Genomic DNA, 23,756 nt, shown 5'->3' on the forward strand with positions numbered 1-23,756 from the left:
TTTACCACTGGACCACCAGGGAAGTCCAGTAGTTAGTGGTCTTATGTAAACATAAACTCAGAGATTCTGGGACGAATAATGTTACTCAGGTTTCATAGCTGAGCAGAAAAAGTGAGGGAATAAACGAATGCCTGACATGTGCAGCAGAGAACACCTGAGGATACTCACCCCTGCCTTGATGTAAATGGGGACAAAGAACCACCCTAGAACCAGCAACAGCAGCAAGGCCTACGAGAAACCAAGGACAGGGTGGAAGTTAGAGAGGTTTGGCTCGTGGGCCTTTTCACTTCACAACCTCCAAATCTGAAAAGAAAATGTTTGCTTTGATCCTGTCCCACTCAAACAGTTATGATCCCAAGACAGCTGTGGGTCCATTTCTTCTGCTTCCATGATACAGAGATCACCATTTCCTGGGGCTTAGAATGTGGCAAAGATGTGTGGTGAGAAATGGACAGTCAGAGATCTGAGCCCAGCTGGATCACTAGAAGGTCATAAATCTTTACCATAAGGAATTATTCTTTAAAAAAAATTTATTTAGCTCTGTCGAATCTTCCTTGCAGCACATGGAATCTTTCTGTGTGGTGAGTGGGCTTAGTTGCCCTGCAGCCTGTGGGATCTTAGTTCCCCTGCCATGGATTGAACCCTTATCCTCTATATTGGAAGGTGGATTCTTAACCGCTAAGCCACCAGGGAAGTCCCCAGGAATTATTCTTGAATGTCAGGAATCATATAGAGTGACAAACCAATGAGAAATTTAGAGGCAGACGAATATTCCCAGTGCCCCCCAAGCCTTGCCAAATATAATAACGATAATAGTATAATCTTACATGAATATTATTATTTATGAAAAAGCCTTCACTTCTCTCACTCAGGCTGTCCTCACAGCACCAGGTTAGGCAGATGCGATAAGCACAGTTATTCCTGTTTTATGGAGGTGTAACCTGAACCTTACAGAGATTAAGCTAATCCAAGGCCACAGGCTAAAAGAGCCAGGCTCTCAGCAAGCTGATAATCACACTCGCTGGGGCCATAGGGCATTTTGTCCATGCTTCTGGAGGCTGGCTCCTTTCTCGACTCCGTGGCACCATCAAAGCAAAACCCAGACGATAAGGCACACGTGGTGGCTGGGTCCATTCTGAGTCTCTGACACTACTAAAGTAATTACAAGGGCAAAATCTTCACTAGGGGCGGGGCACGGTTACTAGTGACGCCACCTGGTCCCTTGCTGAGTCTATCCAGGATAGTCGGTTTATGTATATATATTCTACAATGATCCAGCTTTCTTCCACGTAAGCATTTCCCTGACTGATAGGCATATACACGCCCAAGCAAACTCTAGAAAGGATAAGAGAATAGAACCGAAAATAGTCAACTCAAGAAATGTGTACAGCGAGTGCCCAGTCAAATGCTGGATGATGGGGTTGTGTGAGTGACAGGAGAGCAGATGGCCCCTGTGTTAAGGATCTTAGAGTCTAATTAAGAAGTCACAGCTTGCACGGTGAGATGGCAGTCGAGCAATTAGGGACTCAGTCACCAAGACTTAGAGATTCGATCTACTGCCTTGGCTGCGATGACGTGCAGCGTGTGGCTGAGAGGAGCTACCCCACGTCTGAGGTCAGGGGCAGAAGTCGGGAGGACCCCGCGCCCGAGGGGCGGCGGCCAGGAGGAGCGACCCCACGTCCAAGGAGCGGTGGCTGCGTGAGCGCCGGAGGGCCTAGAGGAGCTATTCCACGTTCAAGGTCTAGAGGGGCGGCGGCGAGGAGATACCCCTTGTCCAAGGTAAGGAGCAGCAGCTGCTCTTCGCTGGAGCAGCCGTGAAGAGATATCCCATGTCCAAAGTAAGAGAAACTCAAGTAAGATGGTAAGTGTTGCAAGAGGGCAGACACACTGAAACCATAATCACAGAAAACTAGTCAATCTAATCACACTAGGACCATAGCCTTGTCTAACTCAGTGAAACTAAGCCATGCTCTGTAGGGCCACCCAAGACAGGCGGGCATGGTGGAGAGGTCTGACACAATGTGGTCCACTGGAGAAGGGAATGGCAAACCACTTCAGTATTCTTGCCTTGAGAATCTCATGAACAGCATGAAAAGGCAAAATGATGGGATGCCGAAAGAGGAACTCCCCAGGTCATTAGGTGCCCAATATGCTACTGGAGATCAGTGGAGAAAAAACTCCAGAAAGAATGAAGGGATGGAGCCAAAGCAAAAACAATCCCCAGTTGTGGATGTGACTGGTGATAGAAGCAAGGTCCGATGCTGTAAAGAGCAATATTGCATAGGAACCTGGAATGTCAGGTCCATGAATCAAGACAAATTGGAAGTGGTCAAACAGGAGATGGCAAGAGTGAACGTTGACATTCTAGGAATCAGAGAACTAAAATGGGTCTAGAATGGGTGAATTTAACTTAGATGACCATTATATCTACTACTGTGGGCAGGAATCCCTTAGAAGAAATGGAGTAGCCATCATGGTCAACAGAAGAGTCTGAAATGCAGTACTTGGATGCAGTCTCAAAAACGACAGAATGATCTCTGTTCATTTCCAAGGAAAACTATTCAATATCACAGTTATCCAAGTCTATGCCCCAACCAGTAATGCTGAAGAAGCTGAACGGTTGTATGAAGACCTACAAGATCTTTTAGAACTAACACCCAAAAAGATGTCCTTTTCATTCTAGGGGACTGGAATGCAAAAGTAGGAAGTCAAGAAACACCTGGAGTAACAGGCAAATTTGGCCTTGGAATACGGAATGAAGCAAGGCAAAGAGTAATAGAATTTTGCCAAGAAAATGCACTGGTCATAGCAAACACCCTCTTCCAACAACACGAGAAGACTCTACACATGGACATCACCAGATGGTCAACACTGAAATCAGATTGATTATATTCTTTGCAGCCAAAGATGGAGAAGCTCCATACAGTCAACAAAAATAGGAGCAGGAGTTGACTGTGGCTCAGATCATGAACTCCTTATTGCCAAATTCAGACTTAAATTGAAGAAAGTAGGGGAAACCATTAGACCATTCAGGTATGACCTAAATCAAATCCCTTATGATTATACAGTGGAAGTGAGAAATAGATTTAAGGGACTAGATCTGATAGATAGAGTGCCTGATGAACTATGGAATGAGGTTCATGACATTGTACAGGAGACAGGGATCAATACCATCCCCATGGAAAAAAAATGCAAAAAAGCAAAATGGCTGTCTGAGGAGGCCTTATAAATAGCTGTGAAAAGAAGAGAAGTGAAAAACAAAGGAGAAAAGGAAAGATACAAGCATCTGAATGCAGAGTTCCAAAGAATAGCAAGAGGAGATAAGAAAGCCTTCTTCACCGATCAAAGCAAAGAAATAGAGGAAAACAACAGAATGGGAAAGACTAGAGATCTCTTCAAGAAAATTAGAGGCACCAAGGGAACATTTCTTGCAAAGATTGGCTTGATAAAGGACAGAAATGGTATGGACCTAACAGAAGCAGAAGATATTAAGAAGAGGTGACAAGAATACACAGAAGAACTGTACAAAAAAGATCTTCACGACCCAGATAATCATGATGGTGTGATCACTCACCTAGAGCCAGACATCCTTGAATGTGAAGTCAAGTGGGCCTTAGAAAGAATCACTATGAACAAAGCTAGAGGAGGTGATAGAATTCCAGTTGAGCTATTTTGAATCCTAAGAGATGATGCTGTGAAAGTGCTGCACTCAATATGCCAGCAAATTTGGAAAACTCAGCAGTGGCCACAGGACTGGAAAAGGTCAGTTTTCATTCCAATCCCAAAGAAAGGCAATGCCAAAGAATGCTCAAACTACCGCACAATTGCACTCATCTCACGCGCTAGTAAGTAATGCTCAAAATTCTCCAAGCCAGGCTTCAGCGATATGTGAACCATGAACTTCCAGATGTTCAAGCTGGTTTTACAAAAGGCAGAGGAACCAGAGTTCAAATTGCCAACATCCGCTGGATCATGGAAAAAGCAAGAGAGTTCCAGAAAAACATCTATTTCTGCTTGATTGACTATGCCAAAGCCTTTGTGAGGATCACAATAAACTGTGGAAAATTCTGAAAGAGATGGGAATACCAGACTACCTGACCTGCCTCTTGAAAAACCTATGTGCAGGTCAGGAAGCAACGGTTAGAACTGGACATGGAACAACAGACTGGTTCTAAATAGGAAAAGGAGTACGTCAAGGCTGTATATTGTCACCCTGCTTATTTAACTTATACACAAAGTACATCATGAGACAGGCTGGGCTGGAAGAAGCACAAGCTGGAATTAAGGTTGCCGGGAGAAATATCAATAACCTGAGATATGTAGATGACACCACCCTTATGGCAGAAAGTGAAGAGGACCTAAAAAGCCTTTTGATGAAAGTGAAAGCGGAGAGTGAAAAAGTTGGCTTAAAGCTCAACATTCAGAAAACAAAGATCATGGCATCCAGTTCCATTACTTCATGGCAAATAGATGGGGAACCAGTGGAAACAGTGTCAGACTTTATTTTTTGGGCTCCAAAATCACTGCAGATGGTGATTGCAGCCATGAAATGAAAAGAGGCTTAATCCTTGGAAGGAAAGTTATGACCAACCTAGCTAGCATATTGAAAAGCAGAGACATTACTTTGCCAACAAAGGTCTGTCTAGTCAAGGCTATGATTTTTCCAGTAGTCATGTATGGATGTGAGAGTTGGACTGTGAAGAAGGCTGAACAGCGAAGAATTGATGCTTTTGAACTGTGGTATTGGAGAAGACTCTTGAGAGTCCCTTGGACTGCAAGGAGATCTGACCAGTCCATTCTGAAGGAGATCAGCCCTGGGATTTCTTTGGAGGGAATGATGCTAAAGCTGAAACTCCAGTACTTTGGCCACCTCATGCAAAGTGTTGACTCATTGGAAAAGACTCTGATGCTGGGAGGGGTTGGGGGCAGGAGGAGAAGGGGACGACGGAGGATGAGATGGCTGGATGACACCACTGACTCGATGGACGTGAGTCTGAGTGAACTCTGGGAGATGGTGATGGACAGGGAGGCCTGGCGTGCTGCGATTCATGGGGTCGGAAAGAGTCAGACACGACTGAGTGACTGAACTGAACTGATGTTGTCACTTGCTTGGCCAGTTTCTACACCTCTGTCTGGCATCAGCCTCAGGAAGTTCCCTGGACACGGGCCTGGTCCTACCCACCGTCTAGGATGGATGCCCCTTCTGCATCCATCCATGCCCCTTCTGTTTCCTTCTGTTGAGATCTCTCAACACTCCATGCATGCTTGTCTCCTTGTACTTGCTACAGTGTAACGAATGTTTATCTGTCTCTCCCACTGCGCTGTAAGCTTTTCAAAGAAGGGGTCATTACTTGTACATTTTTTAAATTTCTTGCTTCTAATTCAGACTGAATGTATAATATAGCTTGGGGCAGGGGAAGAGATAGAAATGAGAGCTAACATGATCAAGGAGGTTAAATAAAAGTGGGATTAAATGATATAGAGATGACTTCCCTGGTGGGAATAATGGCTTTAGTGAAATCTCAGAGGTAGGGTACGGCCCAGGCAAAATGGGCTACAAGGGGAAGGTCCTGAGGTTCAAGAAGGAGAAATAGAAGTCAAACCAAAGAAGAGTTTGTCCTATGCAGAAAAGAAAAGTGCAAGTGAAAGTCGCTCAGTCGTGTCCAACTCTTTGCGACACCATGGACTGTACAGTCCATGGGATTCTCCAGCCAAAATACTAGAGTGGGTAGCCTTTCCCTTCTCCAGGGGATCTTCCCAACCCAGGGACTGAACCCAGATCTCCTGCTTTGCAGGTGGATTCTTTACCAGCTGAGCCACAAGGGAAGCCCAAGAATACTAGAGTGGGAAACTCAGACAAACACAGCTAGAGTCTTGATTTAAAGCAAAAAGCCTGCGATGTCACTTACGTTCCATTCAAATGCTGCAGTGGCAGTCCCTGATGCCGCTCCGTCCCTGCCAGCCCCGCAAGGCGGCCACTGCCGACGTTACTGGCGAAGAGAGAGGCGCCCGTCTGGAATCCAAGGGAAGGGACTAGGGTCAGAGTTAAAAGCCCCAAATTAGACTTCTTGAAAGCAGGTAAATGTTGCGGTTTTCCATTACTTCTCCATACGGCAGGAGTCAGCAAGCTTATAGCGTGCGGCCTAAATTTAGCCGGTCACCAGTGTTTGCACGGTTGGTATATAAGACTGTTTTCGTATTTTTGAATTATTTTTTGGCTGTGATGGGTCTTTTCATTTTGATGCACAGGCTTCCCTGGTTTCGGGGCCTGGGCTCCAGAGTGGGCTCAGTAGCTGTGGCACTCGGGCTTAGTTATCCCTTGGCATGTGGGATCTTAGTTCCCCAACCAGGGATCAAACCTGCGTCCCCTTCATTGGAAGGTGGGTTCTCAACCACTGGGCCACCAGGAAAGTCCCTGAATGGTTTTTAAAAAATTGAGAGAGTAGCATTGACATGTATACACTCCCATGTGTAGGACAGATCGCTAGTGGGAACCTGCTGTATCGCGCAGGGAGCTCAGCCTGGTGCTCTGGGAGGGGGGTTGCAGAGGGAGAGGCGTATGTATACTTATGGATGAATCACATTGCCAGACGGCAGAAACTAATACAATACTGCAAACAGTTATCCTCTGCCGGGAGCCAGCGTGAGGAATCCCGCCCGGGGCAAAGGTCATGAGGAAGGAAGCCCGACAAAAAGCAAAGGCGTGATCTGCCTGCAGGGGTTCCCCCTGAGTTTTCCTGAACATCTACCCCCCAAAACCAGAGTCGGCCTGATTTTATTGTGCTGTGCTTTCCACTCTTCTGCCTCTAAAAGGAATTAACTTAGGGCTTCAGTTAACAGTCTCCTGCATATAAGAAGAATGTCTCAGTTTGAACCCCCTTTGACGGCTCTCTAACTTGCCTGACAGGTTCCCCCGGACTTTTTGCAGCTTGTGAATTGCTTACAGCCCCCCAGCCGTGAGAGGCACAAAGCTTAAAGCATCTTAGACATACAGAGCCTTTTTCTAAAAAGCTAAAAATTATATTGGTGATGGGTTTTCACTGTTGACTCAATGACTTCTGCCAGGCCTCCATATTCTTTATCTTTTAGGCACCTGGGAGGATGTTAATCAATGTAAACGGGATGCAGAAATAGGAGTATAGTAGTTTTGATGTTAGCAACACTAGACTTTTGAGTTAATTACTTTTCTTTGTTATATATCACTGCACTCCTCTTGTGTCCTTGCTATGTAAGAATGTAACTTTTTTTAGTGCTTTCTGAGAGTGGCACCAGACTTTGGGAAGAACAACACAAATAAGTCTTCTGATTGACAAACCCTTATCAGAAAAGGGCCGTAAAATGTTAATTGGTCTTCTGGCCAGAAGATGATGTAAATCACCTAAGACTTATGTATACAACTAAGTATGCAGAGAGAAAGCCTGGTCTCAATGAGTCAGGGCGGCTGACGCTGCATAATTTTGTATTACCCATTGATCTCTATGTACAATCAAAAGTATAAAAAGCCTTCTGAACAATAAAGGATGGACCAGTTTCTCGGACTAGTCTCTCGAACTAGTTTCTTGGAAATCTGGCTTCCCCCGTGTCTCTCTCTCTCTTTCTCCCTCTCCCTCCCTCTCCTTTTCTGGCTGAATTCCCATCTGGAGCAAGGAGGCTCACCAAGTCTACTTACTTGCCCAGGTTTTAAGTTCCATGAGAGAGAGAGCCCAAGGCGGGGCACTCTCTGATATTCAAACGGATGCCAGTGGCCCAACGTAGATGGTGCAAATCTCTTATCCTGAGATTTTATTGGCTTTCCCCGTAAACCAAGTTATTCAGACTCTTTTCTCCACTAAATTTTCCTACTACTCTATTTCTTCCTAATCTAATCTTATATTTCTAAATAAATAAGTTTTCCTCGCCTACGCCATTCACCCTTCGAATTTCCCTGGATCCACCGGGGCTGGACCCCGGCAATCCTCCAATTAAAAATAAACTAAAAAAATATGAATCAGAGCCAAAGCAGCTCTTTCCAAATGCCACACTACACCTGCTCTCGTAATTGGTGATGCATTCTCATTTATTAGAATGACAGGGCTGAGCTCTGCTGCCAAGGGTTTAGGAAAAGAGACCCCAGAAAGCAGGCAGTCATTGCACCTCAGACATGATCAGCACTCTACATGTTTTCCTGGCTTGTCCTTAAACATACACACTGGAAATTTATCGCCAGGAAGCTTTGACTCACCGGCCACCAGGTCACATCTCGACCAGCCAGAAAGAAGCCTCCAACAGTGCCCCGATTAGTCCTTAGCATTGCCTGAGCAGAAGGGAAGACACTTATGAGTCAGGCCACAGAAAAAGCCCCTGAGATGCCCCAGAATCTCTGGCCGGGGTTCTGACAGACATGACCTTCTTTTCCAGCACTCCCTAAAAAGAAACAGTGTCCTCAAAACTGTGATACAGCACCAGTTTTTCAAGGCCTTCAAAATCACACTTTCATAGAAACCAAGGCACTTTAAGAAGTCATATTTCTCAACTTATGTCCTAATTACTCTGTTTATTTTCGTTGATGAATACAGTGTGAGGCACCTATCGCTAAAGCTGTGCTTGGAAGGAAATTTGCAGCCTCCAGCTCGTTACTTAAAAGACAGAATGAATGTAAATGACTTAAGCGTCCAAATCAACTAAGTTATTGATAGAAAGGGAGCAAAGGAAAATAAAATCAATGTGATAATAACACAGCATCTTTATTCATGATGTCAGGTGCTGGAAATGCCAAACAGGATAAGTCTGCAGTCCCACTCTTGGCCCTGTTCACACGATGGGCTTGTCAGAAGAATAAAGTAAATCAGTGGAAGCATTACTGACCCACACATGAGAAAATGACCGCTTAGGGAGGGACAATAAAATCTGTGGCAGCTGATTTTATTGACAGCTGATTTAACGTACACTTGTCCCTCCCTCAGTCATTTCCTCCAGCCTCCAGCCTTGAGCCCACTCTGAACATCCCACTAAGCTCCTACATACCCACAGTCCAACGGCCATCACCAACACAAAATAGATGACAATGACGGAGATGTCAGCAGCATTTTGTATACGCTCTGATGTCTCAGGAGGGCTGGGGGTCTCAGTCACAGCGCTGGGGCTTAGTGTGCTGGCCATGGTTGCAGGCACTGCTTTCCCCATCCCAGGAACAGCCCTTTTCTTATACGTGCCCTAGGTTAATGATCAGCCTCGGGCAAGTGGGGAGCACTATCAGAGCCATCTCCTGGGCAGGAGGACCTTTAAACCTTTCCTCTGAAGCTCTGAGACCCTGGCCCTCCAGCAGTCCTGTTGGACCGGGTGGAGGGTGGGAAGGAGGGGTGACATGAGATGAGAAACGGGGTGAAAATTGGAGGTGGAGAGAGGCGTGTTCACTGTGTGGAAAGATGGCATCTTTAAGATTTGAATAGTCTGGGTGAGGATTAGGGAGAGATGAAGGGGACAAACAGAGGGGTAAGATAGAGGTGAAGGGTCTAGAAAAGAGTCAGGAGGACAAGGGGTGAGGGATCCTTGCAGAGCAGATAAGATTCCCGACCAAGAAATGTTATCCCTTGAAAGTGAAGTTATTTTGCATTTCCTAGTTTCCTCCGTGTTTCTCTGGAACAGGTAATTTGAGGCAGCCCATGCAAGAAGGGGAAGTGGCTCTGCGAGCACTGCATTCAGAGGGGTCGGGGCAGGGGTGTGGAGTGGGTTGGTACAGAGGTTTTGACAATGGGCGTATCAACCTAAAAGCATGTGGTAATGATTCTCAGGACGCATATAAAGATGTGGGATTGCGTGATCATACGATAGTCTGTTTTTAACTTTCTGAGGAACCTCCATACTGTTTGCCCTAAGAGCTGTGTCAGGTTACACCCCACCAATGGTGTACAAGGGCTTCCCTAGAATCTGCCTGTCAAAGCAGGAAACATGGGTTCGATCCCTGGGTTAGGAAGATCCCCTGGAGGAGGAAATGGCAACCCACTCCAATATTCTTGCCTAGGAAATCCATGGAGGGAGGAACCTGGCAGGCTACAGTCTATGGGGTCGCAAGAGGGTTAGACATGACTTAGTGACTAAACAATAGCAGCAATGGTGCATAGGGGCTCCCTTTTCTCCAGATACTTGCCAGAACTTGTAAGTTCTCGTCTTTTTTATTTTTTTAATTAATTTTTTTATTGAAGGATAATTGCTTTACAGAATTTTGTTGTTTTCTGTCAAACCTCAACATGAATCAGCCATAGATATACATGTATCCCCTCCCTCCTGAACCTCCCTCCCACCCCCTCCCCATCCCACCCCTCTAAGTTGACACAGAGCCCCTGTCTGAGTTTCCTGAGCCATACAGCAAATCCCCGTTGGCTATCTATTTTCCATATGGTAATGTAAGTTTCCATGTTACTCTCGCCATGCATCTCATCCTCTCCTCCCCTCTCCCCATGTCCATAAGTCTGTTCTCAATGTCTGTTTCTCCGTTGCTGCCCTGTAAATAAATTCTTCAGTACCATTTTTCTAGATTCCATATATAGGCATTAGAATATGATATTTATCTTTCTCTTTCTGACTGACATCACTCTGTATAATAGGTTCTAGGTTCATCCACCTGTTTAGAACCGTCTCAAATGTGTTCCTTTTGCTGGCTGAGTAATATTCCACTGTGTATAGGTACCGCCACTGCTTCATCCATTCATCTGCCAATGGACAGTCTTTTTGATTTAATAGTCATACTAACAAGTATAAGGTGATATCTTATTTTGGTGCTGATTTGCATTTACCAAATAATTAGTGATGTTGAACACCTTTTCACATACTTTTTCGGTAATTGGTATGTCTTCTCTGGAAAAAATTTTATGCAAGTCCTTTGCCTATTTGAAAATCAGGTTATTTGGTTTTGCTTTTTTTTTTTTAAGCATTTAAAAATATTTATTTGGCTGCACTGGATCTTAGTTGCAACACTCAGGATCCTCACCATGCTGGATGTTTCAGTGTGGTGCATGGACTCTCTAGTTGTGGCGCACAGGCCCAAGAGTGCAAGGGCACAGTAGCTCTACTGCATGTGGGATCTTAATTCCCTGACCAGGGGTCAAGCCTGCGTCTCCTCCATTGCAAGGCAGATTCTTAACCACTGGACCACCAGGGAAGTCCCTAGTTTGGCTTTTGAGTTGATGAGTGTTTGCACACTTTACATATTAACTCCTTACCAGATATATGGTTTGCAAACATTTTCTCCATTCTGTAGGTTGCCTTTTCATTTTGTCGATTGATCTCTTTGCTGTGCAGAAAACTTTTAGTTTAATGTAGTCCCATTTACATTTATTTACTTTTTTCTTTTCTTGCCTGGGTTTTTGATGTCATATCCAGAAAAGTTATTACTAACACCAAGGTCAAGGAGATTTCCCTCTATATTTTCATCTAGAAATTTATAGTTTCAGGTCTCATATTTAAATCTTTAATCTATTTCAAGTTAATTATTTTCAGTGTTGAAAGATAGGGATCCAGTTTAATTCTTTGGCATGTGGTATGCAATTTGCCCAGGACCACTTGTTGAATAGACTATCCTTTATCATTGTGTTCTTGGCATCCTTGTCAAAGATTAATTGACCATTTCCTGGGGTTTATTTATGGGCTGTTGAGTGGTCATGTATGGATGCGAGAGTTGGACTGTGAAGAAAGCTGAGCACCGAAGAATTGATGCTTTTGAACTGTGGTGTTGGAGAAGACTCTTGAGAGTCCCTTGGACTGCAAGGAGATCCAACCAGTGCATTTTAAAGGAGATCAGTCCTGGGTATTCTTTGGAAGGAATGATGCTAAAGCTGAAACTCCAGTACTTTGGCTACCTCATGTGAAGAGTTGACTCATTGGAAAAGACCCTGATGCTGGGAGGGATTGGGGGCAGGAGGAAAAGGGGACGACAGAGGATGAGATGGCTGGATGGCATCACTGACTCGATGGATGTGAGTTTGAGTGAACTCTGGGAGATGGTGATGGACAGGGAGGCCTGGCGTGCTGCGATTCATGGGGTCGCAAAGAGTCGGACACAAATGAGTGACTGAACTGAACTGAATTGAACTGATTCTGTTCCATTGGCCAATGTGTCTCTTTTTTATCCCAATGTTATACTATTTTGATTACTATAGATTTGTAATTTAGTTTGAAATCCCAGAGTGTCATGCCTCCAGTTTTGTTCTTCTTTCTCAAGATTTCTTTATCTATTTGAAAGCTTTTGTGGCAGGATATTTTTTCCTATTTCTGTGAACAAATATCACTGGTATTTTAATGGGGATTTCGAGAAGGCAATGCACCCCACTTCAGTACTCTTGCCTGGAAAATCCCATGGATGGAGGAGCCTGGAAGTCTGCAGTCCATGGGGTCACTGAGGGTCGCACACGACTGAGCTACTTCACTTTCACTTTTCACTTTCATGCATTGGAGAAGGAAATGGCAACCCACTCCAGTGTTCTTGCCTGGAGAATCCCAGGGACACGGGAGCCTGGTACGCTGCCATCTATGGGGTGCCACAGAGTTGGACACAACTGAAGCAACTTAGCAGCAGCAGCATTGAATCTCTAGATTGCTTTGGGTAGTATGAGATTTTGACAATATTACTACTTCCAGTCCATGAATGTGGGATATCTTCCCATTTATTTATATCTTCTTCAGTTATTTTCATCAAGTTTTTATAGTTTTTAGTATACAGATCTTTCACTTCCTTGGTTAAATTTATTTCTGTTTTATTCTTTTTGCTGCTATTGTAAATAAGATTATTTCATTTATTTCTTTTTCAGGTAGTTCATTGTTGGTGTTTAAAAATGCAACTGATTTTTGTGTGTTGATTTTATATCCCACAACTTTACTGAATTTATTAGTTTGAATAACTTGTGTGTGTGTGTGTGTAGTTCTTAGGATTTCTTGCCTAATTGCTCTGGCTAGTACTTCAGGTACTATGTTGAATAGGAGTGGTGAGAGTGGGCACCCTGGTCTGATTCCTGATCTTAGAAGGAAAGCTTTCAGCTTTTCACCACTGAGTATGTTAGCTATGGGCTTGTCAGATATGGCCTTTATTGAGTTGAGGTAAGTTCCTTCAGCATCTGTTTTGTTGGGAGTTTTTAATCATTAAAAGGTGTCAAATGCTTTTCCTGCATCAGTTTTCAGGTCTGTGCATGGGACCCCAGTCAGTGAGTCGATGACCTCGGCGTGGGCTCACCTTCTAAAAGTGCCCCTCCCTGGTCTTGGACTCCATCAGGGATTCACATGACTCCCGAAAGTACTTTTGCCCATGGAGCCATACCGAATTTTTGTTGCTGAGGAGGGGTACTAGCTGGAGACCTTCTATTCCATCGTCTTGCTGATGGCACCTCACGAACCCCCGTACCATTTTAAAGATGTCTTTTTCTTGATGGAACATTTGCTTGATCGCTGTCAACTTTTCACTGTTTTCCAGAGCTCAAACAACATTCTGCTTTGTTTGTTTCGATGTTTCTGTTGGGGAATGAAATCTTGAAATATCTTAGGCCACCACTTTGCTGGCCATTTCATGATTATAATGGAGTTCTGTAAACTGAGGCATCTCATCAAGTCATTACTATTACCCCCCACACTCTCCCAGAGACCCTATCCTGGGTAAAGTATCCGTCCTTTCCTTTGCAACATCTGTCAGAATTTCTGACCATTTAAACGCAGGTCAAGAAGTAACATGGATGAAATAAAGGCCTCAGTAGGCACCAAGAGGGAAATCAAATGGGCCCCATACAGGGAAATAGGAATACAGCTAAATTAACTAAACCTTAAAAAAAAAAAAAGCTCACCAAACTGCACACTTTAATTAATCAATTTATTTATTTACTTAAAAAGGTTTTTTTTTTTGTCTCGAAGCATGTGGAATCTTAGTTCCCAGACCAGGGATCAAACCCATGCCCCCTGCTAGTGGGATGGACCCCTAACCACTGGACCACTCTAGAAGTCCCACGCTAACTAAACTTTGAGCAGAAAAGATGGATCTCACTAGGAAAAAAAGAAACTTTGAGTTTCTTAGAGAAACTTAGAGTAAGGTAAGAAAATGTCACTTTTTAGAGAGACCTGTGAACCTGAGTCTAAAACCTTCGTACAGCATGCGGGAAAGGATTTGGAAAGCTCTATGTTTATAACTTTCCTTTACCAGATAAATAAACCCACCAAGCAGCAGGTCTCCTTTGGATCATTTTTCTCTCTGAGTAAGGGATTTCTCTTGGGCATCACATTGTCTTCCACCCATAGGCCTGGAGTTTTTGCCTTCTGGGCTCCTACCTCATCCTGTGCGCAGGATGGAGGCTCAGGGTGCCGCATCCGGGCCTTCTGAAGCCCTTGCTTCTCGAAGCTATTTGGCTTCAGCCTCTGTAGTTCTGCAGCCGTGCACTCGCATTCTCTTGTCTCAGGCCCAGGGGGAAGGAGGAGGAGGAGGAGGAGTCTGGAAACCAGGATACCTCAGAGACCTGTGAGTCTACAGTTCCTGAACATTGACCAGTCTGAAAAATTAATAAAGGAACTTTATTACTTTATTACCCTAGAAGAGAGGCGCATTCTCCTGCCTCCTCTGGGAGATCTATATAGAAGGGTTGGCTTGACAATTGTTTGTTTGGGCCTTCCCTGGTGTGTCGGTGGTAAAGAATCCTCCTGCCAGTGCAGGAAACATGGGTTTGATCCCTGGTCCGGGAAGATCCCACGTGCTGAGGAGCAACAGAGGCCATGCGCTATGACGATGAAGCCTGTGCTCTGAAGCCTGGGAGCTGCAACTGCTGAGCCCACTCAGTGCAGCTGCTGAAGCCTGGACACCCTGGAGTCCGTGCTCCACAACAAGAGCAGCCGCCTCAGTGAGAAGCCCGCGCACTGCAGCTGGAGAGTCGCCCCCTCTCTCTGCGACTAGAGGAAAGCCCGTGCAACGATGACGACCAGCACAGCCGAAAGTAAACAGACAAATAAAGCGATTGACAGCCCTGCATGTGCACGCAGGGGTCTAGGCTGGCCCTTGGGAAGGGTTCCATCCACCCCCTGCGTCCTCACCTCACTGCTGCAGTCGCAATGCCTCTGTCTGCTCCCTGTCACACAAAGCACCCCTCCCTCCCCCGATACAGGCCTCTCTTGTTCCTTTCTTTATCTGCCTAGGCTTTCACCACTGTGCCACCGTCAGCAAATGGCACACAATGCAGACTTCTGCCACCTCCTGGGTGTCCCTTGACCTTAAATGCAGCAGAGGCTTTATGCTTCTATTTCCTCCCCTTAAAACATTCTTTCTGCTAACTTGTTAGAACTAGAACAAGATCTTCTTCCTTTGGGAGACCAGAGTCATGTAAAGTCATATAAAGAGTCATGTATTTATTGTTGCAACATTAAGGCCAGGACATTGCTTGGTCTGTTGGAGTCATGAAAATGATGTGAGCTGCAAAGCCTCATTATTGCTGTTCAGTTGCTAAGTCGTATCTGACTGTTTGCTACCCCCTGGAGCACACCAGGCTCCCCTGTCCTTCACTATCTCCTGGAGTTTGCTCAGATTCATGTCCCTTACGTGTGTGATGCTATCTAACCATCTCATCCTCTGCTGTCCTCTTCTCCTTTGGCCTTCAATCTTTCTCAGTGTCAGGGTCTTTTCAAACAAGTTGGCTCTTGGCATTAGGTGGCCAAAGTTTTGGAGCTTCAGCATCAGTAACATCCTTAACAAGAGAGGTCCCAGGATTACCAGCTCTGTGGGTAGAGGGAGTTCAGCTTGAGCCAACAAGGGGTGCTGTGGAACTAATCGTGGATGCTCTGCTTTCAACTGCTCCCAGCTGGACCAACACCAAGCCTGAGGGCAGGAGACTTTCGCTCCCCACTGGGGACTTTGCAGCTGTGTCCCCATGAGGAGGGACATCTGCGGAGTCATAGGTGATGATCTATGAATCATTCAGCAGAGCACTGGCAGCCATACTCAATTTTACTTGAAATTTATTGTTCTAAAATAGCTTGGTTCTGTGGTCTTCTGTGGTGCAGAATTTTATTTCTTTGGATCCCCAAGGGCATCATTATTGTATAATATTACATATATATAATACAATATAGAATTTACAGTATACTATATCATATTATATATGATATACAATTTATACTATGTAGTCTGTGGTGACCCCGTGAACAGTACTGTCCATGGAATTCTCCAGGCAAAAATACTGGAGTGGGTAGCGTTCCTTTCTCCAGGGTATCTTCCCAACCCAGGGACTGAATCCAGGTCTCCACATTGCAGGTGGAGTCTTTACCGTCTACACCACTAGGAAAGTGTCTATGAAAGTGAAAGCGATAGTTTTTATGCATATATATTTAAAAATGTAACTTATTTAGTTATTTGTTTCTGGCTGTGCTGGATCTTCTCTGTCCTCAGCTGTGTGGCTTCCTGGTAGGCCTGTGCCGTTTTGGATCACAGGAAGACTCTGTATGTCCTCTAAGATTTTAGCTGAGAACCTCCATCTTTCTGTTAGTTTTTCAATCAGAACTTCCCAGTTTCTTTCCGATATTACCTCAAACCTCCTCGTTTCTGTCAGATTTTACTTCAGAACTGCCTACTTTCTGTTAGATTTTACCTAGAAACTCCTTGTTTCTGTAAATTTTTACCTCAGAATCTCTTCATTCTGTCAGATTTATATCAGACCATCTCCTTATTTTGGTCAGACTTTAGCTAAAAACCACCAAGTCTTTCAGGTTTTATCTCACAACCTGCCAGTTTCTGTCACATTTTATCTGAGAAACATCTGGTTTCTGTTAGTCTTTACCTAACACCCCCATAGATTGTCAGATTTCACCTCAGAATCTCATAGTTTCTGTCAGATTTTACCTCAGAAGCCCCTAGTTTCTGTAAGATTTCATGTCAGAACCACCTAGTTTCTGTCAGATTTCACCTCAGAACCCTCTAGCTTCTGTCACATTTTACCTCAGTACCCACTGGTTTCAGTCAGATTTTACCGTAGAAACCTGTAGTTTCTATCAGATTTCACCTCAGAAGCCCCTAGATCTGTCTGATTTTACCTCAGAACTCCATAGCTTCTGTCATATATCATCTAGAACCCCTTAGTTTCTGTCAGATTTTACCTCAGATCTGCCTATTTTCTGTCAGATTTTACCACAGAACCTCTTAGATTCTGTCAGATTTTACCTCAGAACCCTAGTTTCTGTCCGATTTTACCGTAAACACCCTAGTTTCTGTCAGACTTTACAACAGAATCCCACTTTCTGTCTGCTTTTACCTCAGAAGACCATAGTTTCTGTCAATCGCACCTCAGAATCCCCTAGTTTCTGTCAGATTTTATTCAGAACCCCTAGGTTCTGTCAGATTTTATGTCGAACCTCCTAGTTTTTGTTAGATTTTTATGTCAGAAGGCCCTAGTTTATGTCAGATTTTACATCAGAAGCCTCTAGTTTACATCAGATTTTATGTCAGAAGTGCCTAGTTTATGCCAGATTTTATGCTTCTGCCAGATTTTAACCTCAGACGACTATTCAGTTCAGTTCAGTCGCTCAGTCGTGTCCGACTCTTTGCGACCCCATGAATTGCTGATAAATTTTACCTCAGAATCCCCTAGTTTCTGTCAAATTTCCCCTCAGAACTGCCTAGTTTCTGTCAGATTTTACCACAGAACCCCCTAGTTTCTGTCAGATTTTACTTTAGAACCCCCTGGCTTCTGTCAGATTTCACCTCAGAAGCTCATGGCTTCTGTCAGTTATCACCTCAGGAAATCCTAGTTTCTCTCAGGTTCTACCTCAGAAACCCCTAGTTTTTGTCAGATTTGATCTCAGTAATCCCTAATTTCCATCAGATTTCACCTCCAATCCCCTAGTTTCTGTCAGATCTTACCTCAGATCTCCCTAGTTTCTGTTAGATTTCACCTAGAACCCTTTAGTTTCTGTCAGATTTTACCTCAGAACCCTCTTGTTACTCAGATTTTTACCTCAGAATCCCCTAGTTTCTGTCCAATTTTTCTTCAGACCCCCCGAGGTTCTGTAAGATTTTACCTCAGATCTCCTGATTTTCTGTCAGATTTTAATTCAGAATCCTCTAGTATCTGTCAGATTTTACCTCAGAATCTTCTTGTTTCTCAGATTTCACCTCAGAACCCCCTAGATTCTGTCAGTTTCCTCAGAATCCCCTAGTTTCTGTCAGATCTTACCTCTGAACATCCTAGTTTTTGTCAGATTTCACCTCAGAAGCCCCTAGTTTCTGTTACATTTCACCTCAGTAATCCCTAGTTTCAGTCAGATATTACCTCAGAATCCCTTCGTTTCTGTCAAATTTTACCTCAGAATCCCTTAGTTTCTATGAGTTTTTACCTCAGAACCCCCTTGTTTCTGTCAGATTTTACCTTGGAATGCCCTAGTTTCTGTCAGTTTTATATAGTTTCTCAGATTATACCCCTGAACCCCCTAGTTTCTCAAATTTTACCTCTGAAGTCCCTAGTTTTGGTTAGATTTTTTTCTCTTAACCCCCTACTTTCTGTCAGATTTTACCTCTGAACACCCTAATTTCTTTCAGATTTAACCTCAGTACCCTCTAGTTTCTGTCAGATTTTTCCTCAGACCCTGTTTCTTACTGACAGATTTTAACTCATATCCTCTTACTTTAAGAGTTTTTCCTAAAAACCCTGTAGTTTCTTTGAGATTTTACATCTGAACCTCTTTCTGATTTTATCACATAAACTAATTTTTTTTCTGTACAGTTTTACTTCAGAAACTCTTTTTTATTTTCTCTTAGATTTTGCCTCAGTATGTTCTAGTTTCTGTTATTTTCTGCATCTTGGCTGCAGCCATACCCTGGCCAGGTCCCCAGACTCCTGACCCACAGGAGTCACAAGCAGTCCTTATCATCTCAGAGAAGTTCTCCAGTTCCAGGTCCGTCAAGACCCCTGGCCATCCCTGGGCTCCAACCTGAGGACGTGGCTGACTGTTTGTGCTCAGCTGGGATGGCAGCCGTGCTGCTCACAGGGGAATTCAGACCAATGGCCGGTGACCCTGAATACTGAGCTCCTGTCCTCATCCTGAACGTATGGCTCACAGAGTACCCCATGTCACCACTCGAGTGTTCTGCTGCCCTCTTTCACTGTCCTTTCACATACACGTAGGATTGCACTGGACTGTGGGGCCACAGCTAACAGAGATGCACATTTTGGGATAAGGTCAGTTTCCAAGAAGACAAGAGTCTCGATGTAAGCATATCCCTGTGCCCAGGGTGGACCTAGAAATGCCCCTCAGCTGAACAGTGGGCCACTCTGAATGGGGGCTAGGATATCCCAGAGGTTAGAGGAGGTGTCTGTGACCAGCACGGGCCAAAATGCTGAGTCTCAGAATGGGTAGTGGGCCAACCAGTGGGGAAACCACTCAGGGCTCTCTGAAACCTTCCTCCATGATGGGGACCCTCATCCCCATGAGGCCCATCCCCCAGAACTCCTGGTCTGCACCCAATAGTTCAGATTTGTTTCCCACCTCCTGGTCCATGTGAGGTCTTAGCCGAGTCTGTGTCGGGGAGAGGCTGCTGGAAGCTGAGAATCAGAAGGTGTCTCTAAGGAGAGGGTGGATCCTCGGAGTGTCTGTGCAGAGGAGGAGACAAAGCTGTGGGCAGAGGTTCTGTAGGGTGACCCGTGTGGAGTTAGGTGTGTGTGTTCAGTGTGTACTAGGATGTTACTAAGATGTCCAGGTGTTTCAATGTGATGTAGTGTTTGCTATTATTGGTGTTAAATTTATTTATCAAACAGGTCTTTTAATGACTAAGTTTTTTTAAACATTGCGATAGTTATTCTAGGGAATAGTTTTTTCCTTTTAACATTTAATTAAATGTTCAATGTGTTAAATAATTCACAGAGAGAAACACATTTTGTGTTTGTACAAATTAAAGGACCCTTGAGTATAACACACGCCTACCACCAAAGGTCAAATTTGCAGTGGTCTCAAAGGAAAATGAACAGTTCAAAATTTAAACAGAATTTATATCACTACAAACATTTACAGGATTCCTCTCATCATTTTTTCAAACAACAAAGGTTACAGTGACAGAATTGAATGATCAGAATGTAAAAATATTTATGCAAACTGCATTAATTATTCTTACTTTTCAATAGAGATAAAATCTATGAACACAACAATAATGAAGGAAAACTTCATTTTTGAAAGTAATTCTATTTTAGATTTCAAACAGTATTCATTATATTATTATTAAAATTAAAAGAAAATATGGCACCATGAGCAGGAGAAGCAACAAATATTTTGCCAATTATGCCAGCTAAGGAAATTGCCAAATTGCCAAAGTGTATCTCCACACAAGTCATCCATCTTGAAAGACTGGAAGCGACTGTAGGGCCTAAACCTCATTTCAGCGTCTTTATTCTTAGAATTCGTAGATCATCAATGAAATATTTAAGAAAGTCCTTTCCCCACCTCTCCAGGAATGTTTCTTGTATCACTGGAAATCCTTAATAGGGTTGAATCATAGACTCTGGATTTATCTAAGCAAATCTATTTAACTGGAAATTGAACTTCATCTTCAATAAATCAAACAGTTCTGGGCATTAATAGGTAGTTCCTTAAATGTCCTTGCATTCCATATCTGTGTGTTCCATTCTGGAGGGTCTTACATTTAAGTCCATTTATTTAAGAGTTCTTGGTTTACTGGGAAATGAGTTATAACCTCACCATCTAACTTGTATGCAACTTCAACTCTGATTTCCATAAATATATCCAAAATATCAAAAGTTTTAAGTACCGATGCAGTAAATCCATTAATCAGATGAGCATATTTAATCAAAACAAGGTCCAACCAGACACGTGTTCTTTCCCTTCCTGTAGTTGCACCAAACCCTCTACCCCTTGTTTGTAATAATTCTCCAATTTCATCGTCTTGCTCTGTAGGAAAGGGACCAATCCCAACTCTAGTTGTAGAAGCTTTCACAACTCCATACACTTCTCCACATTTTAAGGGGGCATACCCAAGCCAGTACAAACACCTCCAACCGTACAGCTCAAAGAGGTTACGAGAGGATGGCTTTCAAAATCAATAGCTAGCAGTGCTGCCACTGCACCTTCACCGAGATTTTCTTCGATGGTCCATGAAAAGCCTCATATAGGAAATAAACTCCATGTATCTCGCAGTTGGTTTCACCTTTTCCATATAACCCTTGAGTTTTTGGAATTCATCTTCAATGTCTATTTCCGAAGTGGGGTATATAGATTTGTAGTGGTTAGCCAGAACTTGGAACCTCTCAGAAAAGCCATCAAAGTCAGAAACAAGATCACATATCCTAAGTCCACTCTGGTCCTCTTGGGAAGAATAAACAGGGAGAATGCCCTTTCTGTGGTACCCCAACTTTTTCCTGCTTGTTCTCCTCTCTGTTGTTCCAGGATGAGCTCTGTCAGGTAGGAGAAGCCTTTGACCAGCCTTCCAGACCTTTCCCTTTTGGAACATTTTTTTTCTGCTTCCTCACACAATCCAGGTAGGTGAATTACCACATCATTTCCAGTGAATGCAGTAACATTCGGGCTCCACTGGGAGCCTGAGTTGTTCACTGGGTGAAAGACGAAAGTCACCCTCCACAGAATGCGCAACTGTTGAGGCCAGCGTTACTTCCTCCCTGGCAGTGGCACAGCGTGCTGGCGTCCTGCGCCAGCAGATCAGCACCTTCCCCTTGCCTTCGTGGTCCCACTGCCCGCCAAGTGCCAGGGTCGCCAGGTTCCCCCCAGGCTGCTGCCTGGGGTGGCCTCTGTCGCCTTGGACAAGGAGGATGCTCCAAGGTTGGTCTCGGCAAACGCCCAGGCTCCAGAGACACGAGAAGAGCCCGAAGGGTTCGGGGGCGACTGGGAGTGTGTGAACTGGATTGCTCTGTAAATTTATGTTTGAGAGTCTTCATATCAAATATAACATATATTCTAAACAGCAACATTTGGTACCACTGTCAATGTCTTAACCTGAGATTGGGATTTTTCTACTTTTCTAACGTTTCACTTTGTCGAGAGGACTTGGATCACTGTCTACGACGGTGGTCTGTGATGTCCCCTTCTACTGGTTTGGTGGTCAGGTTGTTTCTTACACATGATTGGTTGATTGATGGCTGTGCGGGGTCGTCACTGCTCCTGGGCTATCTGGTTGTGGGTGGTGGGTGGGGTGGGGAGAGTGTGGCCGCTCTTCATCACAGTGCACTGGCTTCTCACTGGCGTGGATTCTCTTGTTGCAGAGCACCAGTTCTGGGGGATGGAGCTTCAGCAGTTCGGCTTTCCTGCTGAGTTGCTCTGCAGAATGTGGGAGCTTCCTGGCTTCAGCACTGTGACCATGTCCCCTCCATCGACAGGCAGATCGTTAAACACACGAAAACAAGGGAAGTGGGATAAATTTCCCTCTTAGGTGCTTTATCTATGGGTTTTATGTAAAACACTTTAACTGCTTTCTCAGAGAAACACAACTTTTACATCTTTTTCAAGGCTTAAAAAAATACAAATCCAGTGTATGGGAACCATATAACTCCTGACGTTTGTTAGATATTTACGCTAAATAAGGATACATTATGTCTTTTTGTGGAGTAATTTCATGACAAAATATTCTGTTTCTTCTAAGCATCTTCATCTGTTTACTTATTTTCTCTACTAGAACAAATGTTGTACCTTCTTAGAAAACTGAACTTCATTCCCTTTTTATGCATGTTTTCCCCACATGTTGCCAGCAGCGGGCACTGTGGGACTGCCCTGGGTTCCTGCACAGCTGCTCAGGGAGCCTTAGTCCCTCCAGGAGCTGGGCTGGAGGCAGGGCCTGTGCTCCTGGGGGGACTCAGCAGTGTGTCCTGTCTGACTGCAGAGACCCGTGAGCAGGGACCTGTGTGGTCTTGGCAGGTGCTTCCTCCAGGGGCTCCCAAGAGGGAACTCCCCTCCACCCCCTGAGTCTGGGCTGTGAACTGAGCTCCAGCATCAGGGCTGAGAGATAGGCTGGGTGGGCCCTGGGTGGACCCCTATTTGCATGGCAGCCCTCCTCTCAGAGTCAGGGGGAGAAAAGGAGGCCTGAGGCAGCCCAGCCCACTGTGGGGACCAGGGTCCTGTGAGCACCATGGCCTGAACTCCTCTCCTGCTGGTCTCCTCTCTCTCTGCACAGGAAGGCACAGGCCCCGGGCACCAGGGCTCAGCCCCCAGCCGCATCAGCCCCTGGGGCGCAGACTCTGGGAACCTTTCCTGCAGCTCCTGCCCCATCTCCCCTGTGTCTGTGTCTGCAGGTTCCCTCTCCCAGCCTCTGCTGACTCAGCTGGCCTCCCTCTCTGCGTCTCCGGGAGCATCAGCCAGACTCACCTGCACCCTGAGCAGTGGCTACAGTGTTGGTAGCTACCAAATGTCCTGTTTCCAGCAGAAGCCAGGGGGCCCTCCCAAGTACCTCCTGATGTTCAAGCCAGAGTCGGATAAGCCCCAGGGCTCCAGGGTCCCCAGACACTTCTCTGGATCCAAGGCTGCCTCGGCCAACACAGAGCTCATGCTCATCTCTGGGCTGCAGACTCAGGATGAGGCTGATTGTAACTGCTACTGTCACCAAAACACTGGTATTTACCAGGTGCTTCAGACTGTGCAAGGCTGAACAGGCACTGCGCCCCTGCGTCCTCCCTGCCGCGGCCATCATTGCTGTTCTACTCTCACTCTGGTTAACCTCCTGTGGTCACTTCTGAGTTTGCTGAGAACAACAGGTCTGACCTGTCCTGTACTGCCCTCATCTCATATCTCAGACCTACCCACGGCTCTGATCGCTCAGA

At 44.8% G+C, this 23,756-nt stretch overlaps 1 protein-coding gene and 1 pseudogene across 1 annotated transcript in view; both read right to left on the reverse strand.

The window, feature by feature from the left end:
* The window catches only part of LOC101117536 (solute carrier family 5 member 4), a 30,208-nt gene extending 21,067 nt beyond the window's left edge, over positions 1-9,141 (reverse strand). Inside the window, 5 exon segments of the mRNA XM_027980289.3 lie at positions 169-228; positions 5,910-5,953; positions 5,956-6,013; positions 8,222-8,293; positions 9,004-9,141. Of these exon segments, the coding sequence (XP_027836090.2) occupies positions 169-228; positions 5,910-5,953; positions 5,956-6,013; positions 8,222-8,293; positions 9,004-9,138 (369 nt within the window). The 5' untranslated portion in view covers positions 9,139-9,141.
* Positions 9,142-20,617: 11,476 nt separating this feature from the next.
* LOC114118865 (adenylosuccinate synthetase isozyme 2-like) lies at positions 20,618-23,623 on the reverse strand (annotated as a pseudogene).
* Between the last annotated feature and the right edge of the window lie 133 nt (positions 23,624-23,756).

This window comes from Ovis aries, chromosome 17 (assembly GCF_016772045.2).
Source record: "Ovis aries strain OAR_USU_Benz2616 breed Rambouillet chromosome 17, ARS-UI_Ramb_v3.0, whole genome shotgun sequence".
In the NCBI taxonomy this organism is placed as follows: Eukaryota; Metazoa; Chordata; class Mammalia; order Artiodactyla; family Bovidae; genus Ovis; species Ovis aries.